The sequence below is a fragment of the Notechis scutatus genome, chromosome 8 (genome assembly GCF_049901735.1).
Source record: "Notechis scutatus isolate UNSWTSFEM ecotype Mainland chromosome 8, rNotScu1.2, whole genome shotgun sequence".
NCBI classification, from domain to species: Eukaryota; Metazoa; Chordata; class Lepidosauria; order Squamata; family Elapidae; genus Notechis; species Notechis scutatus.
Window position 1 is genome coordinate 9,127,421 of NC_142016.1, and position 22,061 is coordinate 9,149,481.

The following is a 22,061-nucleotide window of genomic DNA, read 5'->3' on the forward strand; positions in this document are numbered from 1 at the left end:
ACCCCTGTTGTTTTGGATCAAGGGATACATACCAGTGGTGGGATTCAATTTTTTTTTACTATCAGTTCTGTGGGTGTGGCATGGTGGGCGTGGCAAGGGAAGGATACTGTAAAATCTCCAGTCAGAGGTGGCATTGGCATCTCCGAACTACTCAACATTTCTGCTACCAGTTCTCCAGAACTGGTCAGAACCTGCTGAATGCCACCTCTGGTACACACCACATCTTGCAGCAGTGAACACCCTAAATTAACTTTGCATCACACCGGTCTGAGGAGAATAGCTCATCTGTGCTATTTTTTTCTTAAATTCCAAGCTTGTGTCTGTGTGCTTGGTGGGAGACTATTTTGCACAAATGTTTCTCTGAGCAATGAGTTAAAATCTAAAGAGTGGAGTTTTTTTGTAAGTACAAACGTGGCACTTGAGACCCCAGCCATCATCTTTGCTTTGTTCTCAATATACTGGATGCCCTTCCCATATTTTCTATTTAGCCTCCCTAGTTGTTTCTATAGGAAGAGACAAAGGTACTCTCTCAGTCAGAGCTGCTATTCTGTGAATGGATGTTCTTCCCCATCACATGGCATGAATTTCTGGAGAGCCTCTACAAAGTGTTTTCAATTATTCAGGTGTGCCTCTCAACCCTGAGTGATTTTAGGGCTCCTCCAGAATGGATTTACAGTATATAGAAAAATTAGCAAATATGAACATAATCCAATAAATACACACTACCCCCAGAAATGGATTCCATAATATTCTCAGCATCCATTTTGTGTGTTATGTGAGACAATACTGGGCAACAGGATCTTGTGACATCCTGGCCTAGCTCATGTAACGCATGCAAACCAGCCAATTGTGGCTTGTTTGTTAAAACATAGTAAAATAACCCACAGCTGACCTGGGTGCAAAGTATGAATTTATTCTGAGCCTGCAGTACATTGCCTTTTGATTGGGAGATTTAAAAAGTGCATAAGTCATAATTGCTGGTCTCTAGCATAGACTATAAAACCTCCTATTGGGGTTGAAAACCATGGTTTTATGTGCTATTGTGCCAGGAGTACTTTATTCAACAAACTTGGCTGATATGTTGCATGAAATACAGTTCTGTGTAAGCTGCTCTTTTAAGGAGAGTCTCAATCTTCATAACTTTTAAGATAAATGGACTTCAATTCCCCAATTGGGAGTTGTCCATATAAAAGTTGCCGAGACTGAGCAATACTGCTTCAAATTCTCTAATTTGTAAATATGCTTTAGGAAGTAGTGGTAATGGTTTCTTTAAATTCTGTAAACTGAATTTCTGCTTCTGGTAAAGAGTATATGTGATTCAAAGCATTTTATGTGAATGTCAGTTAATCTCTGTTCATGCTTAAGTCTTTATCTTGATTTATCCAACATGGTGAGCCAGCCCAGATGGATGATAGCCTCCATAAAGGCTAAAAGCTTCATGCTGGTAATGAAGGCCTTATTTGAACTCTTTCTGCAATAATACTGGAAAAATCGGTGAAAAAGCAGAAGCGCTTTCTGGAGAGGAAAGAACCAACCGTGGCAGGCAACGCTCTTGCCAATATTCAAAATGGCCGCAGCAGGAAGGTTCTTGCCCTTATTTAAGATGGGGACGTGCTCATCTGTCCATTTAACAGCTGGTTTGCCCTGACCCGCGATGGCGTTTTTCCTTCTTCCCTGCCTTTTCGACTGTGAAGCCTTTGCCAGCTTACGAAATGGCGGCACCGGCTGGCGAAGGGAACGGCCGATTGGTCTCTTTTTCAGACCCGCCCACTTTCCCCTCCCCTTCCTTTTTTTGCCCGGAATAAATATGGTGCCACGAAACGGGATTCGAGAACCTCCTGGAGTTCGGAAGGAGGAAAGCCCCGCGTTCTCCTGGGAAGCCGTTGAAGCAACGGCCACTTCCGCCGAGCGGAGACCTCGCCAGGAGTAAAAATGGCGGGGTCGGTGCTGGAAGATGTCCGAAAGCTGCAGTCTCGGCTCACTAACGCTTCGGAACCGAAGAAGGTAAAAAAAAACAAAAAGGAGGGGGGGGGACGGGACCCTGAAGGGAAAGGCAAATTGGGCGGAGTGTGGCTCTGGGGTGGCCGGATGGCGTCTGGGGTGACCCCGCGAGGGGGGCCAGCAGGGGTCCCTTTAGGAGAGCCACGGCGAGAGGTGGGAGAAATGAGGGGTGCCCGAGGGAAAGAGGGGCGCGAGCTGGGGCGGGTGGGAATCGCGCATCGGGTGGGGTGGGGGGAAGGCAAGAGGGACTCTGCTTTGGGGAGGGGGGGTCAAAAGAAAGGGGGGGGCGAGCGAAGATGCAAGTGGGACGCCCCCCATCGGCCGTTACTGGGCAAGCGAAGCCCTGCGAGTTTTTCACGCCGACCAAAAGAACCCCCGCCTCCCCTCCTCACTCCCCCTCCCCATTGAAGATGTATGTTGGAGGGGGAGATCCTTTGAGAGCAGCAGGCAGCGAAATTTCGTTTTAACGCATGCCGACTAGTGTACGTTCAAAGTGACAGCAAAGTTAGTATAAGTCCAAGGATGGCGATACGTGGGCTGGGGACGCGTACAAATCCCAGACTCACACACTAATATATATATATATTGAACCGTCATCCTCCGATACCTAGATTTATAGGGGTCTACGTGTATGGATCGTTCAATGGGAGAAGCCGGAACCGGAGAGAACAGCTGTTTAACGGCTAAACTTTGAACTTACGAGAGAGATCCATGTCCATTGTCTGGGGGGTGGGCTGGTTTTATGGGTTGTCGGTTCTGTTCCGGATTGACTACTAGGCAAAATTGTGGGGGGTCAAGGATTCCAGAGGGCTTGTCGTGTCCCTAGAGCAGAAGTCTGGATTCCAACTCGACAACTTTTAAGACTTGTGGACTTCAACTCCCAGAATTCCTGAGCTAATAGGACTGGAGGAGGAATTCTGGGAGTTGAAGTCCACAAGTCTTAAAGCTGTTGTCAAGTTGGAAGAGCCCTTTTCCCTAGAAGGTGGGGTGGGAGTGAGGGCTTAGCCAAACCAAGGCTCTTGGGGTGTTTTATTGCTCTGTGTGTTTTTTAATAAAAATTAAATCTAAAAACAGTATTGTAGTCATCATCATCAAGTGGGCTGTACAGTAGTCGCCAAAGGCTTGTAGAAATGTGTGAGTCTCAAAAGTGCCACAACAATAGGAGACTGTGCATGTTGCCCACCTCTTATTCCAAATATCAGGGAGGGACATAAGAAGATGCTGGCAACACTATTTGAATAACCTGTTGTGTGTGTGTGTGTGTGGTTTTTTTGGACATCACTAATGTAGTGCAGCAGGGGTCTCCAACCTTGGCCACTTTAAGCCTGGAGGACTTCAACTCCCAGAATTCCCCAGCAAAGCTGGCTGGGGAATTCTGGGAGTTGAAGTCCTCCAGGCTTAAAGTGGCCAAGGTTGGAGACCCCTGTAGTGCAGGATCTCTGCTGTTTGCATCAACTTTACATAGACAACTGCTGAAAGAAACCTCTCCTGCAATCCTGAATATCTTTAATTATGCTAAACCTGCAAAGAAAACAGTCAGAAGTTAGAAATCTGCAAAGTGATCTGTGCTAAGAAATCTGTGCTAAGTGATTTTCTTTGTGTCCTAAAGATGTGAGAAGCAGATACTGAGATACAGGCTCTTTGAATAACAATTGAAAGGATGAAGGACTGGAATTTCTTCTGGTTCAATGGATTTCTCCTCCACCTTGCAGATGAGCATCCATTGAATAGTTTATAGTTGTTGTTTTTTCATTGAAAGGACCTAATGTAAGGATAGAAAAGAAGGGAGGGATATGATAGACTAAGCACTGGGCAAATCTAATTCTGGAGTATATTCTTGCATTTTAAATCATCAAGCAAAGAGGTGTTACTTCTAAAAGCATTTCATGGAAATGATGGCTTGAACGTTTTGTGTTTTTTTCAGGAGCAATCTGAGATCTTGAAAAAACAAATGCAAATAGGTCATTCCTGATATCTGGGAGTTTTAAGAACTATTGAGATGTGTACTTAAAATACTTTGGACATGGTTTGAATCATTTTAAAGTGCAAATCTGAGGGGTCACTTAGGAATATATTCTCTGCAAACATTCCATTGAAAATGTTGCTAGTACCATACTTGCTGCTATTTATTGAAGGACAAAAATCAATTATGAAAGGAAGGAAAAGTACAGCTTGTCCGCTACTTTTGCCTTTTCATTTAGTGCCTGTCCATAAGTATGCTTTCACTTATGTGTATTTGGGAGAGAGGCTTATTTACTCTGGAAAATCTCAGCTTTTGCTTAAAGTGTGAAGTGAACTTCTAGCCCATTATTGAGATGAATGCAGTTTTTTTTTTTTTTTTTTTTACCTTTTGGGAGAATTTTTCATAAAGATAGTGTGATTTTGGAGATATTGGGGATAATCTGTAATGGAGTGGAACACAGAGAAGAGACAGTTTTCTTTTCTTGTTTTCCTGGCTTTTGGGCTAAGGACAGATGGTTGGCAAACTTGTTGCTGTGGTTAACTATGCCAGTTGGTTAAAGGGCTCTCTGTGTTCTTCGCTATTTCTGAAGAATTGTGAAGAGTTGTTTCCCTGGCTGGTTTCTAAACTTTCTCCGGTAATTTCCAAACTCTTGTGTGCATATTTTATTGTGGCCTTCAATAATCCCTCCTTCCCCTCACTGTCCTGATTTTGTATTGCATGTCTCTGCCATCCACTTTCATGTGCGTTGTAGAAAAGAGGAAGGAGAAAATTTATTTTGCAACTGTAACCCCTCTTGATTGATAAATTTTCCGATGGAAGAACCTGCAGGGATAAAGCATGTCAGGCTGCATGTGTGTGCCAGACGATGTAATCATAGCAAATCAGAAAGATTTGGTCCCCCTCTAATTCTATCCCCACCTCATCTACACCTTTATGTACCATCTATGGAATCCAGTGGATCTAGTCTATGATCAGTAGGTGGCGGTCTTGTGCTCTCCAAAATTCCTCTCTCCTGTCTGATTTTTGTTCTTGCACCTTTTGTTTTACATTTATTTAATTTTATTCCACCTTTATTATTTTTATAAATAACTCAAGGCAGCCAGCATAGCTAATATTCCTTCCTTCCTCCTAATTTCTCCACAACAACTTTATTAGGTGGCCTGGGCTGAGAATGAATTGAGTTCAACAGGCAACTCCAACAGCAGGGAGATTGGTATGTTGACAACCCAAATACCAGAGTAGAGTAAAGGAAATCTCGATTCGGAGGTTAGGACAAATGATGGAAATTGTTTGAAGCAAATTCTCAGAAACATTGGCTCTTAAAATTTGGCAAATCAAGACATTCATTTCACCAGTTATAAACGTATGGCTTAAGAAATTAGATTACTCAAGTATCTTGGTGAAATATTTTTGCCCCCAAAATATCATATCCATTAAACAAGCAAATAATCTCTTGATCCATCTTTCTGAAGTCTGTCCTCCTTTTATTATTGGATTTGAACCTGTCTTTAGAAGATGAAAAATACATTTACGTATTTTAAGTAGATGTAAAAAGTGATGGGGGAGAGAAAATATTTTTTCCCCACTCCTAAAAAGCAAGCTATGCCTGAACACAAATTTTCTTCTCTTGAGCATCTTTTTTTTTTTTTTTAAGTCGGACTGAACACACAAAAAATGCTTCAGATTTGAAAAAGCTGTTGGAATGGAAGAAAGCATATTCAGCCTTTTTGGGGTTAGATGTTTAAATTTCTAGACTAGAAGAATAAAGGTGCCAGAACACTGGAGTACGAATTTTAGAGATCAAAAATGTTTCTGTGTGGATGTAAGCCTATCCTGGAAGTTTGATCAATTGTATTGGATGGTGTGGGAGATGGAAGGATAGTCAGCTGTTCTTCAACCGTCATTAACTGTCCTTACATCTCCCACACCATCCAATACAACTGATGAAGCTTCCAGAGTAGGAAGCAAAACCTCTTCTTTTTACTTAAAAAAAAATCAGTCCAGTTGCCTTTTCAAAAATAAAAACCACTTTTGATACCCACCTGTTATTGTCCAGAAATTTTACAGTTGGGACTCCCAACTGTTGGTCATGTTGATTGAGGACTAAAAATGGTCAGGGGTGGCATTCAAATTTTTTAACAACCAGTTCTGTGGGCGTGGCTAGGTGGACAGGGCCATGTGACTGGGTGGGCGTGGCTTCTTTTTTGCAAGCCCCCTCCCGTTTTTTTTTTTTTTTGCTTCCTGGGCCTCAGGCATGCCTCTGGGGGGGTTGCTCCCAGGAAGCTTCCTCAGGACCCAAGAAAGCAAAAAACAGAGCATGGGGGTGGCATGCAGGTTTTTGGCCCTACACTCCGTTTTTGGCCCTCCTGGGCCTCAGGCAAGTCTTCTGAGGGGCGTTTCTGCTCCCAGGAAGCTTCCTTGGGGCCCAGGAAATTAAAAACAGATCCTAGGGGCCCCGCAGGTCCCTTTTTTGTCTCCTGGGCTTTGGGGAAGCCTCCTGGGCGAAGCAGTAAAACAGCGAGGGGGATTCCAGAACAGCTGATCATCGGAACAGCTGATTGTCGGGAGGGGGAAAATACCTTAAGGAGTGACTGGGCGGGGCAGAACGCAGTCAGCGATGTCGGGCATGTGCAATAAGGACTGACTGGGAGGGGAGGGCCAGCCAGGGGTACGATTTGCCGATCCCTCAAACTGCGCAGAATCATAAGAAAGCGGTCCAATCCGGTAGAATCCCACCCCTGAAATGGTCCCCTTAACCTGCTGCATGGTTCCAGGTATTACAATTTGGAAGGCTGCCATTTGATGGATGTTGTGTTCCATTGGTTAAGTTCTTGGTTGCTGTTATAATGGAAGACAAGAGTGGGTTTCTCCTCCCGCCCTTATTATGGAACATTTCTGTTGATCAGCAATGTTACACCAAGGCTTAGCTATCACAGGAAGAAGGTGGATGAGGCAGGTATATGGGGAGCCTTTTCCCAAATTCTTCAAACTACTAAAGGTATGCAGAAATATTCTCCTTGGGAGAGACCTGCCTCTAATCCAACTGGATTTGCTGTTACTTTTGATTCACACGAGGATAGGTCTCTGAATAGAACATGCTAGCAGCTCTAGATCCCTCTGGTTCAACCTACAATCCCTGTTTTGGTGGGATTGCTGCAACCATAAGATTTTAGCTCTGCTTCATTTGCCTGTTCCTTCTGTGGCATCTTAGCAGCTCTGTGGGTTTGGTTTTTTTGAACTTCTTGACTACTGTGGAAGAAAAAGCTCTCCATTGCAGAGTGAAGATCTCAACCCTTTTCTGTTCTCCTCTGCAGCTGATGAAGAGCTTGAAGAGACTTGCTGAACTGCCAATCACAATTGAAATTCTTCTGGTAAGTTATTTTGTAGTACCATTTCTTGCACTTGGAAACTTAGTCCTGTTGCAGATTCCAAGTATTGCTGCCCAGGATGGAGGTTCTGCGGAGTGAAAAGTTGCAAATCTGGATAAAAAAGGGTAACCTCTCTGAAGATTGATTGATTATTTATTGATAGATTATCTAATTATTTATTAGTTGATGGCATGGCGTCTCACAACAGCAGTAAAATCCAATAATGACAAAACATAATGATCTCCCTCCCTCTCCCTCCCCCATACACACACACACACACACACACTCCCATAATCATCTCTTTGGATGAACTTTGTATTGTTCTGATGAGGCAAAGAATTCTTCTGAGGATGTGGACTTGACTGTTTACTGGAGAGCAATAAAGGGTCACTGGAGCTTGGTGGTTCCAGTCTGGCATAGTATCCTTTGAGTCATCTAAGCCAGGGTTGGGCTAAATCTGTCCTGCTGTGATGGCTCTACCCTTATTACAAATGGAAATGCTCAGACAGACACTTCAAAATACACAAAAATGTTTTATTGCTCCACATATATCCTGCTAAGCCATAACTGCGCTTTGAATAAGTCACAATTGGGCTTGCATTCAGCCCCGATTTGTTTATTTGTTTTAGGCTTAGCATGTTGTATGAACTCAGCCGTTAACTAGCTGTCCTTGTCAAAGCTGTTTTTTTACATCCTTTCCGCAGGAGACTGGAGTCGGAAAGACTGTGAACAGCTTACGAAAACTAGAACAGGTTGGAGAATTTGCCAAGAACTTGGTGGCAAAATGGAAGAAGCTTGTGCCAGTTCCACAGGAAACAGAGCGGTGAGTTGGGCTTTTATAATATCTCTTCTTAACAGACAATGTCCTTGTATAGTTCATCTGCCCTCAAAAACAATTTGAAGCTCTGTTTCCTGATACAGCTCCACTGCCTGGTGGAATGTGCCAAATGTCCCCTTAAAGCTTTAATAGCCGGGGAGAATATAAACAATGAAAGATCAAGATAGTTTGATAAAATAATGTGAAAGAAAAAAAAGTGTAAGCTTTACAGATAATATGTGAAGAACAGTTGCAGGATTTGGGTATAGCTAATCTGGAGAAGGACTAGGGGTGACATGATAGCAGTATTTCAATATTTGAGGGCTAGGCAAGGCAAGAAACAATGGATGGGAACTAATCAAAGAGAGGAGCAACCTAGAACTAAGGAGAAACTTCCTAACAGGGAGGACAATTAACCAGTGGAACAGCTTGCCTCCAGAAATTGTGGGTGCTTCGGGACTTCCTGTTTGAACTTCTTCGCAGACAGACCAAAACCGCGATCGTGCGCGGTTTCAATCCGTGCTCACCGCTGGAGCGCCCCGAGCCAGTTGGTTTCGGGGCTAAGCCACCCCGTAGAGGTGGTGAAGAGGGGGGAGACTGCCAGCAGGGTTGAGGAGAGCCGCATCTCTCCTCAGCTTGCCATTACTCCCTTTCCCGAAGGTGGTTGCAGCGGTGGTCAGAAATGGCCACCTCCAAGAAGAACTCGACCGGAAAAGAAAGTGCAGGAGGGAGATAAGAAGAGAAAGTCTTGGTTGACCGGGTTAAACTGCAAAAGCAACAACTAAGGTACCCTGGAATTTAAACTATAAAAAATAAGTAACATTCCCAAAGAAGACTTTGAAGCAGCGAAGGAGAGAGAAAAGGGAAAGGATTTGGTTTTTTTTTTCTTCTCTCCCTTTCCCCATACTGACAGCTAAGAGATTTAAGCAAGAAATTGGAAAAAAAATCCACTTTGACATCAATAGGCATTTAAGCTGAAAATAAAATGTCAAAGGGATAATAAAGATTTCTGGATACTTAAAAGCTTTTAAAAGCAGGAAAGGAGAGAAAAAGAATAAAAGGGCAGGATCTGGAAAAAAGGGAGGAGACTGCCTGGAATTAAAAGGAATTTACAGTAAAACTTCAACAAGACTTCTAAAAGATACATTTTAACTGAAACTTGGCAACAAAATAGTAGAACCCCAGGAAGAGAAAGTGGAAAAAAGAAGCAAAAAGAAACAGCTTGGGAGTATTTGGATTACTTGGTGATCTCTGGATTTTTGGTTATTGCATTTGAATGACTAAAATCAATCAGGAGGTTGTTTAAAAGTGTTTAAAATGGCACCACTTTTAGAAGAATTGAGAATGAAACTTAAAAAACAGAAAGAAGATGCACAAGAAGGAAGGGGTTCTTTTGGCTTCATATTTCAATTTTTAGAAATGGAAATTTGGAACTATGAGAAACAACAAGAAATGCCTGCAGAACAAGAAAATTGGGACAAAGAAGAAGCCATCTTTAATGAACAAGTAATTTTATGTGGGGGGAAAAAAGGAAAGGGGGGGAAAGAGAATGAAAAGTTTAAGATTTGAAAAAAAAAAAAAAAAAAAGAAAAATAGTTTGAAAAATAAGTATAATATTAGAAAGCAACAGAAGAAGGGAATACAGAAGAGAGAATTAGAAGTAGAGAGACAAGGGGGTAAAAAGGGGAGGGAGAAGAAGAGAGGGAAGAAGGAAAGGAAAAGAAGTTACAAAGGACAGAAACATGATATAGAGAAACGGCCTATTTAGAGATAATGGGTGAAAATTTAATTGAAAAAGGGATTCTGCAAAGGTACATAAGATAGTATTGTTATATTAGAAATAGAAATAATTTTAGAAAATTTGAAACAATGTATGATTAAAATGATGGATAAAATAGTTATTGTAATCCAGTGAAATGTTTTTTAATAAATAAATGAAATAAAACGAATGAGAGAATTGAATTAGGAAAATATGGGAACATTTTAATAATTTAATGTTTTATAAAATATAAGTGAAGAGGAATAGGGGGAAAAAAATAATTATGGAAAGCTTATAAGTGTTCCCAAGGAAGTATGATATTTAATTGAAAAGAAATGTTAAAGAAGTTAAGATTTTGATGAATATTAATATTAATGATAGAACTGAATTGGAATGGAATGAGTGTTTTAATTACATATATTTATAATTTCTTTTTAAGAATACAGTGTGTATTTTAGGAATGTACCAAGCAGAATTCGATTGGAAGTTATGTATTATATTGAATGTTATAACCTTAAGGTATACATTGAAGCTTAAATAAGAGTTGAATGGATAAAACTAAAAGATATAAAGGTGTCATACTCCAATTAGTAACTACAGGAGAAAATTTGTTTAAGGAGAAAAGATAATATGAAATTGAAACAGGACAGACAAAAGTATAAATATAATGATTTGAATTGAGATGAGATAATCAAAACAGAATTGGGAAAATTAAAAGAGGGGGAAAAACCTATATAGAAAATGTAGAACAGTAATAAGATATGGAACAGAACATAAAAATGAGTATGAAATTGAGTTTGTGTCTGTACGAAGAAGTGTGACCCGGGACCATGCTACTTTCAAAAAAAGATGTTTTATTTGTATTATGTGTTTTTTTTTGTGAAAACCCAAATAAAATTCTCTCTCTCAAAAAAAAGTTGTGGGTGCTTCACCACTGGAGGCTTTTAAGAAGAGATTGGACTGCCACTTGTCTGCAATGGTATAGGGTCTCCTGCTTGAGCAGAAGACCTCCAAGGTCCCTTCCAGCTGTAACCTATTCTAAATTCTAATCTAAGAAAGTAGAAGTTGGCTGCATTCTGTTTTGGTGTTAAGAAGAAGACGGGACTAGGCAATTGTAGCTTTAGCTTAGGTTTTCAGTTCATCTTTGATTAGATTCAGTAATCTAATCCTTTCCCTGTTTTTCTTTTTTTAAGGCATACTCTTGAACCTACGGAACAGGGTTATGACCGAAACATCTCGAGGAAACGACAGCGAGACCTGTTGCCCAAAGAGGACAAAGAGGTCTACTCAGAGACACATCAGCCTTCTTGCAGCCAGTCATACGAGTCGGATTGTGGAACTAAAAAAGTCAAGAGGTATTCAGACCCAGAAAAATCCCACCATGATGTAAACTATGATATTCCACAAGACAGGTCATGGAGGAGAGGGTCTTCTGACCAGGAATGTTCTGACTATGGACACGCCGTCTCCTCTGAGCTCAGCGAAAGTCCTCAGGAACTATATATGGACCTCCATCATGCTGAGGAACAAGAGAGGGAGCAAAAATCCTTTTCCCGAAAGGGGTTTAAAAGCCACCAGTTTCAGGACAGAGAAGAAGTTACTCATAGGAATTTCAGTGACTCTCAAGAAAAAGCGAGTTCAAGTCGGAGCAAAGAGTCTAAACCTTCTCACAAAGAGAGGCAGCGGCCAGAAGCCAAGGGGGAAGAGAAGGCACCTGTACTTGGCTCCGAGAGGCTGCCGAAGGGTTCTTCGATCCATGATGCTTCCTTATCAGGTAGCAGCAAGGAGAAGCTGAAAGCCCCGGACAGCCTCAAGCGAGACAAGAAAAAAGATGGCGGCAGCATCAAGAAACAGAAGGCCCACTTTGATTTGAATGATAGCTTGAACGAACATAGGAAGAGACAAAAAACTCATGACCCCCCAGAAAGGGCCAAATCAGAAAAGGTGAAATTTTGCATGGAAACCGTATATGGAGATCAGGAGAAACCGAAACCTGAGGGAGATCTGCCTAATAAGAACAAGGAGAAGAAGAGTTCCAGCAGCTTTAAAACTTCTGAGGGCAAATCCAGAGCCCTTGAATCAAACAAAAGACCTGCAAATTTCTCGCCTCCCAAAGCGGGAGAGGCGGAGGACGAGTATGAACAGCCCACCATGTCCTTTGAGTCCTATCTGAGTTATGACCTGCCTCAGAAAAAGAAAAGGAAGCTGGCCAAGCCTACGACAGCTCCGGTCCCAGAGAAAGGACATAGCAGCAAGCAGAACGGTTCCAAATCAAGTGCCAAGAGCTCAGACGCAAGCCGGAAAGCTCCCAAGCAAGTGAGCGAGAAGAAGCCGGTGGAGGCATCTGCATCTAAAGCAAAAAAAGTAAGGGATCGCAGTCGCTTCCTATGGCTTATTTGGGGATATAGTCAGGTGCACCTAGCCACCGTAATTTGTAATTCATGGCTTATCATTAGGCCCAATGTTGAAACTCAGCAGATGGTGGTTCCTTCAGCAAATTGGTTAAGCAGATCAGGGCCTGCCTGCAACCAGGATATTTTAGCACCTGGAAGGGAATGCCAGACAAAGGTTCTGCAGGTTTCAAAGGCAGCTTGTGCTTCTAAGAGTTTGGGCCCATTCATAACTATGCCTGTGGGATTTTCAGATGTGCCTGTAACCCAATATCCATCATACCCATGCTGGTTTAGCACTTGTAGAACCATCCTTTCGGAAGAGGCCAGATTGGAAAAGGCTGAGTCCTATTTGAATTTTCCAGACTGAACATTGAAATTTCCCCCCTCTATTTATGAAATACACCCCTCTTTAATATTGTCCATTTTTTTACAGACATCTTTGCCCCTTTAATTTGTTTCTCCTCGAGAATGATGCACCCAATATTTACCTGTAACTGTTATTAGGAGGTTATGTTCACGTATTAAAGGTATTGGGCTGTCCCCCAATATTTCTGAATAGAATGGTAAAAGCATTAGTAGCAAACAGGCACGTGGGTTTTTTTTTTTTTTTAAAGTGCTATGGGTAAATTTTTTACTATTTTATTAACTTTATATGTATGCTGCCTATTCCCAAAGTTTTTCCCCGTAACGTTGAAGGTATATAATACATCATAAATGATCTGTTATGCAGTGGAATGGGCTTATCTATTAACTTACAGGGATAAAACATGGAGCTCCGTCCTTTCCAAAACCTCTTGCTGAGTAAGCTAGCTTGGGTGCAATTTTCTCTCCAATGGAAATTTTCTCTCCTTGGTGCTCACTGTGCTTGGTTGTTTGTTTGTAGATGTTTCATTCCCCAATTAGGTAACATACGTGCAAGTGAGTGAGATTTGCCCTCTGCCAGTATAATATTACCTGCCAAAGAAATATTTAGCTACATCTTTTCCATTGTTTGTAACGGAATATATAAATATTTAAAATAATGTTTTAACATTGCTCCCTAGACCAATTTTCTATAGGTTGATAGGTAGACAGGACTCGGCACTTGAAAAAGGTTGAAGATGCGAGAGGATTTGTTCTTTGAACTCCCCCATCGTTCCTAATGACAAAATATTCAACATGTTTGAGTTTACCTCTGTTGAAGTACAGCCTTCTCAAAATGTTAAGTGAACGGTTTTGTCATGAGTCTGTTTGGTTCCAAGGATGATCCCCTTCCCCCTACACAGTAAATACAGACTTTTGCAAAGCTATCTTAACCAAATATGGGCTTTCTCCCTTCCAGATACTCATTGATGTGGTGCCGATGCTCCCCGACATTCCACTGCCTGCAATCCAGGCAAATTATCGTCCTCTTCCTTCACTTGACACAATCTCATTCACCCAACCAAAGAGGAAAGGTAAAGTCGGAGCGGAATCTTTTCATTTACTGTTTCTGAATGTGGTGGTTGAAGACAGATTGGGTGATACAAGAAAAAAAAATCATGTTGAAGTTCTGAATTTTTCTTTATCTTTTATTTACTTGCCTAGGCCTTCTTCCTCCTATGAAAGTGGGGGAAGACCGCTATACAAATACAATACGAATAGATGCCAATTTGGATTCAGGGAAATAGTTGGAATAGCTCAATTGGTAGTTGATAATTTATCTGACGCTTTCCGAAAAGGAAAGGAATGTGATTGTGGCTTTGCTTCCAAGCACATTGCATCTTAGCTGTTTGATCATGAAGATTTTCTTTGTGCAGTGAGGAATCATCTGCATCTGCATAAAAAGCACAAATATATCTTCTTTTCAAAGCACAAAATAATCTATGTCCACTGTTCCCAAGTTGGATTGATTCTCTTGAATTGGAAGCAGTAGTTTTCCATGCAAGCCACCCAGAATAGTCCCAGAGCGAGATAGGCAGCAAATAAATTTAACAAATACATTAATAATGGAAGGGCCTTCACAAGCTACAGGTGTTCATGTATGTAAACTTGCTATGTAAAAGACGTGTTTGGTAGCTGTAAACGAGGTATTTAGTGCAACCTCTGTGAACTTTCCAGCATCATCTGGTGGGGTTGGAGTATGTTTTTGGTCTTCTGAGACCTCCATGCTGGCCTCTAATGAGTCTTTTACCATCCCCTGGCCTTTGCAGCCCTCTCCTCCCCGACTGAAGAGGATGAGGCTGGTTTCACAGGACGTCGGTTGAATTCCAAGATGCAGGTGTACTCGGGCTCCAAGTCGGCTTACCTTCCGAAGATGATGAGTCTCCACGAGCAGTGCATCCGGGTTCTCAGCAATAACATTGACTGTGAGTCCGAGAGGTTGTCGGACTGTGGCCTGTGAAGGGGAAGGAGTTTGACAGTGAACTGGATTGGGATATTTACTTATTGAATAAGTAGGTTTATATGGTTGCCCAATTCACGGCAACACACACGCAGCTTTTGATTCCTGGCATCGAATACAGGGAGTCCTTGACTTACGACCATTCAGTTAAGGACTGTTTGAAGTTGGAAAAAAGGGAGTTACAGCTGGTCCTCACACTTATAACCGTCAATAGCATCTCCACAGCCATGTGATCAGAATTTGGGTCCTTGGCAACCAGCATGTATTCATAACAGTTGCAGCATCCTGTGGGGGGGGGGTCATGTGATTGCCATTTGCAACCTTCTCAGGAAGTAAAGTCAGTGGGGGAGCTGGATTTGCTTAAGGACTGCATGATTCACTTAGCAACCCTGGCAAAAAGGTATTTAAATCAGGGATAACTCACTAGAGTAGATTGTCTTGATTAGTGATGAAATTTTGATCCCAATTGTGGCCATAAGTCGAGGACTACTTGCATATCTGTCATACAAACATTTGCATTAGAGGGTGGCTTAATTCATTACCCCTCCATCCAGCTGACCAGTTCTCTTTCAAAGCTCCTTTTCTTTTACAATCATGTTAATTTCTGATTTGGGGGGGGGGGGGAGCTGGGATTGGCATGAAATGATCCACGAAAGAATAGTTAAGCAAATGGGCTAAACTGACAGTAGTAATGGCTTATTTAACTTCGTTTAGTCCTAAAGCAATCAGCCATTCTGTTGTTCCTTGCCTTTCTTTCTAGTTGGCTGGGGAAACTTGATTTGGGCAACATCTAGTTATATATTTTGCACCCATGACATTATTGGGAGACCATGTGTGACATAGAAAACATTCTGGTCCTTCTATCCATACTTAGCTGATTTTAAGCCTCCTGGATTTCAGAAGATGCTTCCATGTCCTGTAACACATATAAAACCAAATACCTGTTTCCTGCTTGGAAAGTGTGCCCTGAAAATGAAGAAAGATCTATCTGCTTTTTTCTCCTAGCCATCTACGAAGTGGGCGGCGTCCCATATTCTGTACTTGAGCCTGTTTTGGAACGCTGCACTCCAGAGCAGTTGTATCGCATCGAGGAGTGCAATCACGTGAGTGTTACTAGATAAGAGGAAACGGGGTGTGTTGATCAATGATGATTCTTCTTCACCATTTGTTGTGAGACCAGTAGATGGTTCAGATATACAGTGTGATTTAATCTTCAGGGATTGTGTTTGCTCCAGGGCTTAAAATTAGACATTGCTCCAGTTTGTTAGCGCCTCCAGAAAGGACAGTGGGTAAATTTCTCAACCTGACAGTAGAAGCTGCCAACTTGAGAAACACAGTTGTACAGGTAAATTAATTTTGACCTGCTCTGCAAGGTGAATGGATGTCTCTGAAGTCCTTGGCAGACATTTTACATGCTGCCATATTTTACAGGATACCAGTACTACCAAATGACAAATTGGCATTTGGCATTGGGAGGTGATGAAGATACTGGGATTGCATTGTAAAGCCCCCCCTCCCCCCTCCCAGTGAATCTTGGGACTTGGACTTGGCTATTAGGCTATTAGCAACTATGGCCCCTTTGTGACTTGTGGACTTCAACTCCCAAAATTCCTGAGCTAGCATGGCTTGCTCAGGAATTCTGGGAGTTGAAGTCCATAATTCATAAAAGGGCCATAGTTGCCCACCCCTGCTATTAGCTAATGAAGCTAATGGACATGTTTCCTTCTGTAGCAGCCTCTCACATAAAGGGTATGGTAATAGGTAGCTCAGAAACCTGCTCTCAATTACCCTGTGAGATTTCCAAGTATATTTGGCAGAGGGAATTCAACTGGACCTTGAAGTTGCTACGTGTTTGTTACCAGCTGCTGTTCTCCTTAAGTATTCCTCTAAGGAACAAATAAAGATCAAGTAAGATAGAGTGACTTTAGAGGTGGTTAGCATCTGTACCCCTTAATTTTCTCAAACCCCACGAGGATGAATAGCAGCAAAATGACTAAGGGGCAGGTGATAAAAGAAGTCCCTTAGGAAGAGCCAAAGAGGTTCTGTGCACCCGGAAGGCCGTTACGTAAGCCTTGACGTTGCTTCCTTTATCACTAGTCCAAATAGCAGAGAGGACAGAATTTTCCAAAATTGTCCTTGTTGACAAAAGTGGGATTCCATTTTTCTCCAGTGAATGATCCTAAAGGAAAAGATTTCTCCAGGTAATTCTCAACTTAAGACTGCAGTTTGGATCAGAATTTTAGTCGTAAATTGTGAGGCATTTACGTGACTGGACTCGATTTTACAACTTGGGGTTTTGTAATATTTCCCTGGGCTTTTTTTGAAATCTGATAATATATCTTCTAGTAAACTTGCATCTCAGACAACTAGTTCTTGCTTCATAAAGGTTTTGAATTTGCACACTTTCAGGATAATTCTCTTTATTTATTTTTTCGGAGATACTCCAACCATAGGCTCAATCTTCCTTTGCCTCTTGGCTTCCAGGTTTTAACTGAAGACACAGATCAGTTGTGGCACAATCATTGCCAGCGTGATTTCAAGAAGGAGAAGCCAGTTGAGTTTGAGAGCTGGAGGGAAATGTACCTACGGCTGCATGATGCTCGAGAGCAGCGACTTCTGATGCTAACTCAAAACATCCGTTCAGCTCATGCCAATAAACCCAAAGGTATTGCGCCGGCATGGAGATAAGAAGAGGGGGAAGGCTAGGAAACCATTTTTTAATCTGAAAGGATTGTGGCCAAAACAAATTGGGTTGTTCTTTTCTTTTGTAAGTCCTTGCAAAGGAAAGGAAACAGTTTTCCCTCTGAAATTTGATTGTCCTGGCATAAGGACAGGATAAATAACACAAAATTGCTACTTCTGCATGCTACTACAGGTAGCCCTAAACTTACGACCATTCATTTAATGATAGTTTAATGGCCAGTTGTGACCTTTCCAGTCATCTTCCAACAAGCAAGTTGAATGTGGGAAGCCAGAGTCACTTAGCAATTATTCACTTAACGATAAAAATTCTGGTCTCATTTTTGATCGTAAGTTGAAGGCTGTCTGTACATAAGTCTTAAAAAGCCATGACTCTAGAAAGTGTCTGCAGTAATGGGTGGGAAATTAAAATTGTCTTAAATTTTATTTGAACAACCCTTTAGATGGCCTTTAACATTACTGGTTGCTAGTTGAAAATTGGTCTAGCCTGTTCTGGAGGGTTTAAAGCCAATGTTTTCCATGGCACGAACTGAAACATTGCCTGCACATCTCTGTACATGGCACCCTCACATTCTAGCATCCTCTAGGCATATTGGATGTCGACTCCCATCATTACTTTGGCTGTGCTGACTTGGAATGAAGGGAATTGAAGTCCCACAAGTCTAGAAGGGGCCAGATCTTGGATGGGCTGCTAGAAATCTGCTCATGGTGAATAGATGTGCAGCCTTTTGAATAATTGGCAACCGCACCTGGCTTGCCACATTGACTTGGGCACATTCCGGGTAGTTCTCTTTTCCTTTAACTCAGAGGATGATGAAGGTTCTAGTGAATGTTTAGGGAGATTCTCAGTCATTGAGGTCATGGTTGTCCCAAAGGTGCTTCAAAAAGACAACTGGACTTCCTTGGTTTTTTTCCCCTTAAATTAGAACTGAAGGAGCTTCTTGGATGAAGGGGGAAAAGCCAGAAAGTCCTCTTTTCTTTTGGAAAAGCACTTTTGGGAGCTCCAGTGAATGGTGATACCCATTTATGAGATTGCAGATCTGACTTGATATGCTCTTGTGCTGAAACGATCCTATAAAAAGCCTGCATGCTGGAAACAAGAGTGATCATAGGAATCAGCTTGTCTTAGGAGGGAAAGAAGATTTCCACCAAAGAGGAGACATGTTTCTTGTTAGCCATCCTCCCCTACCAGTTATCAGAGGGATTTTCTTTCTGGACTGACCTCTCTTTCTTGGTTTTGCTCCTCCTTTAGCCAGAGTAGCTAAGATGGCATTTGTGAACTCAACAGTCAAGCCACCCCGGGAAGTGAGGAGAAGACAAGAAAAATTTGGGACTGGGGGAGCAGCTGTCCCAGAGAAGATCAAGTACGTTTTCTATGAAGGCTTTCACTTTATCTTCTTCTTGAGGGGTGGGGGAACAGGGACAAGTTGTGGGGAAAAGAAATATGGGAGGCTGTGTCTATCCTGCCTGTAAGCATCCATTTTGGGAGGAGACGCAATATCTCGAGGGATTATGCTATGGCTAATTTTAAATACCTACGTACCCAGCTTAGGCATCACCTGTGCTTCCAGCATTGTTTTAATACAGCAGCTGTCATCCCTCTTATGATGGTACTTGAATTACTTTGTTTTGAAAGAAGGAATTGTTAACCTTTTTTAAAAGGGTGATGACAGGCCACTAAGAAAGTGTAAAATGGCCCTAAATAATGGGGACAAAAGTAAAATTTATTTTTTCCAGATCCAAATTCCTGATGCTTGAATGAAGAGGGAGTAATTGATCTCCAGCAACGCCAGTTGTTCCTGGATGACACCTTTTCTGTGTCTATTACAGTCCAGGCTCTGCTACAGAAATTGCCTCGGCAAGCACATTTGTTGAATATGCAGTGGAGCATTCCTTACACTCACCATCTTTTCTCTTTCCTCAGAATCAAACCTGTATTCTTCACCCCAACTAAAAGTAGCAGTGTTCACACAGAAGAGGAACAGGCTTACGACAGGCCAAGTACTAGCACCGGCCTCTCAGGTTCATCCCTGGGCAGCACTTCATCAGTGATCTATGACCCAAGGAAGCCCCCGGTGAAGAGTAAGTGAGCTGATGCCTCCATCCTGAGGGTTTTCATGAAAAATACTTTACATTAATCTCAAATGGGATTAAATTATTTTTTACATGGTTCCATGCATAAACATTTTTGAATGTGTCCATTTTAACATTTGATATAGTAAAGACCGATAAACACAACAAACTATCAAAATAAAAGCTCTTTTCAGGGGCAGCAGATTCTCCATAATTTTTAAAATAGGAAGCAGCAAGGCAAAAAACCGAAGCTGTTTTTGACCTGTCAGACAGTCTTCCCCGTCTGCTATAAAAGGCTTATTCAGAGGCCTGGTTTGGTGGGCAAAAATGTCTGGTTCAGCACAATTGCAACACTGCAGCCAAAATGAGAGTGATACATAAATTAATGTGAACTATGTAAAGCCTTAGGTCCATAGAGAAAGAAATCACTGGCAACTAAATACGTGCCTTGCAAAGATTTTTTTCCCCTACCTATAAAATAGAATTGGCTTACTTCATTATATTTCTAACTCTGAAGATTGGAAACCGTTTCCTTCAAATGCAAATCCAGATTTATATTCTGTATATATCTGTGTATCTTAATGTAACAGCTTATATGCCATAACCTCTCTTTTCTCTTCTTGTTTTGCAGAAATTGCACCTATGATGGCAAAGACTATCAAAGCTTTCAAAAACAGATTTTCTCGAAGATAAAGAAACTGTCAGGCTCCAGTGAATGCGAAGGAAAAAAAAACCTTATGGAAGCAGTGCTTAAAGGAAAAGGGAGGAGTTGCTGGGGAGTCTGAGTCCCCCAAAGCCCTGTTTAAGACCAACTGCACAGTATTGTTGAAAACCACCTTTCAGTTTCTTCCCTTTGTCCCCGAAATTTTTGTTTTATCTGCCAAGCATTTTGCAAATATGAAGTCTTGGCACCTGGCTGAGACACGAAGGTCCACAAACTATAGCGCTTTCTTCAGTCTCTTTTTTTCTGGACTCCAGAGTGGAAAGAGAAACAAACGCCTTCCACCAACCATCTGCAGTGTTTGTTCGTTTATTTGACTCCCCTTGGTCAGTTGTAAGACTTCAGATCTGCTCTTCTAGTGTCTACTGTGAAAGACCATCTATTTTGCAGATACTGTTCATAATTAGCAACCTCTTTTAAAGGATCTTTTAGGACTTTTACCATCTTGGTCAACCTTCTGGCAAACAATTTTCCCAAACATCATTTTCCTCTTCCTTTCTGTTTTTCAGTTGCAGCTCTTAAGTGTTCATCTCATGCCTAAAACCCATTGTGCCAGATACAAGCTGATTGGCCTTTCTATACGGGGACATCTGGAGGTGCCACTGTCGTTATGTTTACTTGGCAAAGGGGAAAAAAAAAAGTAAGAAATGGGTACATGTTATTTTAAACTCGTAGGAAAAAAAAAAAAGCAGCACAACTCAGGAAGTGAAGAATAAGTCACTTTGTACAAATCTGGATTTAAAGCATTCATCTGAGGTTTTTTTTATTTTAAAAATGTATAGTGACGATAAGGGGTATGAGTTCTCCCCTTCCCATTTTAAATTGAAAGCAAGGACTTATACTAGATTTTCCTCTTCAATTCCTCTGGTTTTAACAACAGAGCAGGCACTTTAATTCACTGTTTCCCTTTAAAGAGCTCCATTGACAAAACTTCACTCATCTAGGAGTTTCGTTATGTCCCAGAACAGATAAGATGGGCCATGCCAAGTGGGCAGGTTTTGGTCTGGAGTGACAGCGTCCGTTATGGAATAATCTACAAGAACATTTCATACACCAAACAAGCCAGGCGGGGGGAAAGGTCTGAAAGTGGTCTATCTGTCTCGATGCTTATTGGCTGCTGTTGTTTTAGTCCTGGAGAGGACACTGAGCTGATGATCTTATCTATAGGTGTGTGTTGTAGAGGGGGAAAAACCAGACCTGGTATTGGAAGGCTTGATGGTATGTTTCCTTAGTGCTACGGTTGAATGAAGGTTGACGTCCACGTGTTTTATGAGGAATCTGGCCTTTTCCTGATGACACGGATAGAGGAATAAGAGGCTCCCACAATGGCCTCCTAGTGTGCCACCATTCTGAACTCTGTGGCCTTTGGGTTTTCTGCTGATACCCAGGTCGTCGTGAGAGTGGCAGTCACAAAAGCCCTACTTTGAAAACCAGTAATTCTTCCATAAATATAAAGCTGGAGGGGATATGTAGTGTGTGCCATGTGGGATAAGAAAACACTCTTGATGAACTCTGTCCAGTCCAACAAACAATATCACCTGAAGTTCCAATACATAAGAAAAAACCATCATATAATTAAAATTTTATATGCTATGTATTTTGTGTATGTTTATATACACATACATACACAATACACAAAAGAGGTGTGTATACATAACACCCACACAAAATGCATATAAAATTGTAATTATGGTATATGCATTTTGTGTATGTATGTATGTGTATATGTATGTATATATACATATTTACGTATGCATATATATGTGTATAGAGATAGATAGATAGATATAGAGATAGTATAGAGTTAAAGATAGATATATACACACACACATATATATGCATACATATTTACGTATGCATATATATGTGTATAGAGATAGACAGATAGATAGATATAGAGATAG

At 41.5% G+C, this 22,061-nt stretch overlaps 1 protein-coding gene across 1 annotated transcript; it reads left to right on the top strand.

The window, feature by feature from the left end:
* Nucleotides 1-1,864: 1,864 nt before the first annotated feature.
* Nucleotides 1,865-20,490, top strand: ELOA (elongin A). Its single transcript, XM_026680671.2, has 11 exons — nt 1,865-2,004; nt 7,279-7,335; nt 8,037-8,155; nt 11,102-12,272; nt 13,623-13,737; nt 14,473-14,628; nt 15,669-15,766; nt 17,148-17,328; nt 18,616-18,727; nt 19,288-19,445; nt 20,068-20,490. The coding sequence occupies exons 1-11, from the start codon at nt 1,933-1,935 to the stop codon at nt 20,127-20,129; spliced, it is 2,301 nt and encodes a 766-aa protein (XP_026536456.1). The 5' UTR covers nt 1,865-1,932; the 3' UTR covers nt 20,130-20,490.
* The last annotated feature ends 1,571 nt before the right edge of the window (nt 20,491-22,061 follow it).

Excerpts from the sequence above, each read along its gene's own strand:
- ELOA (XM_026680671.2), top strand. The coding sequence starts at position 1,933 with ATGGCGGGGTCGGTGCTGGAAGATGTCCGAAAGCTGCAGTCTCGGCTC. Across the intron at positions 13,738-14,472 it reads CACCCAACCAAAGAGGAAAG|CCCTCTCCTCCCCGACTGAA; the intron begins GTAAAGTCGGAG and ends TGGCCTTTGCAG. Across the intron at positions 14,629-15,668 it reads TCTCAGCAATAACATTGACT|CCATCTACGAAGTGGGCGGC; the intron begins GTGAGTCCGAGA and ends TTTTTCTCCTAG.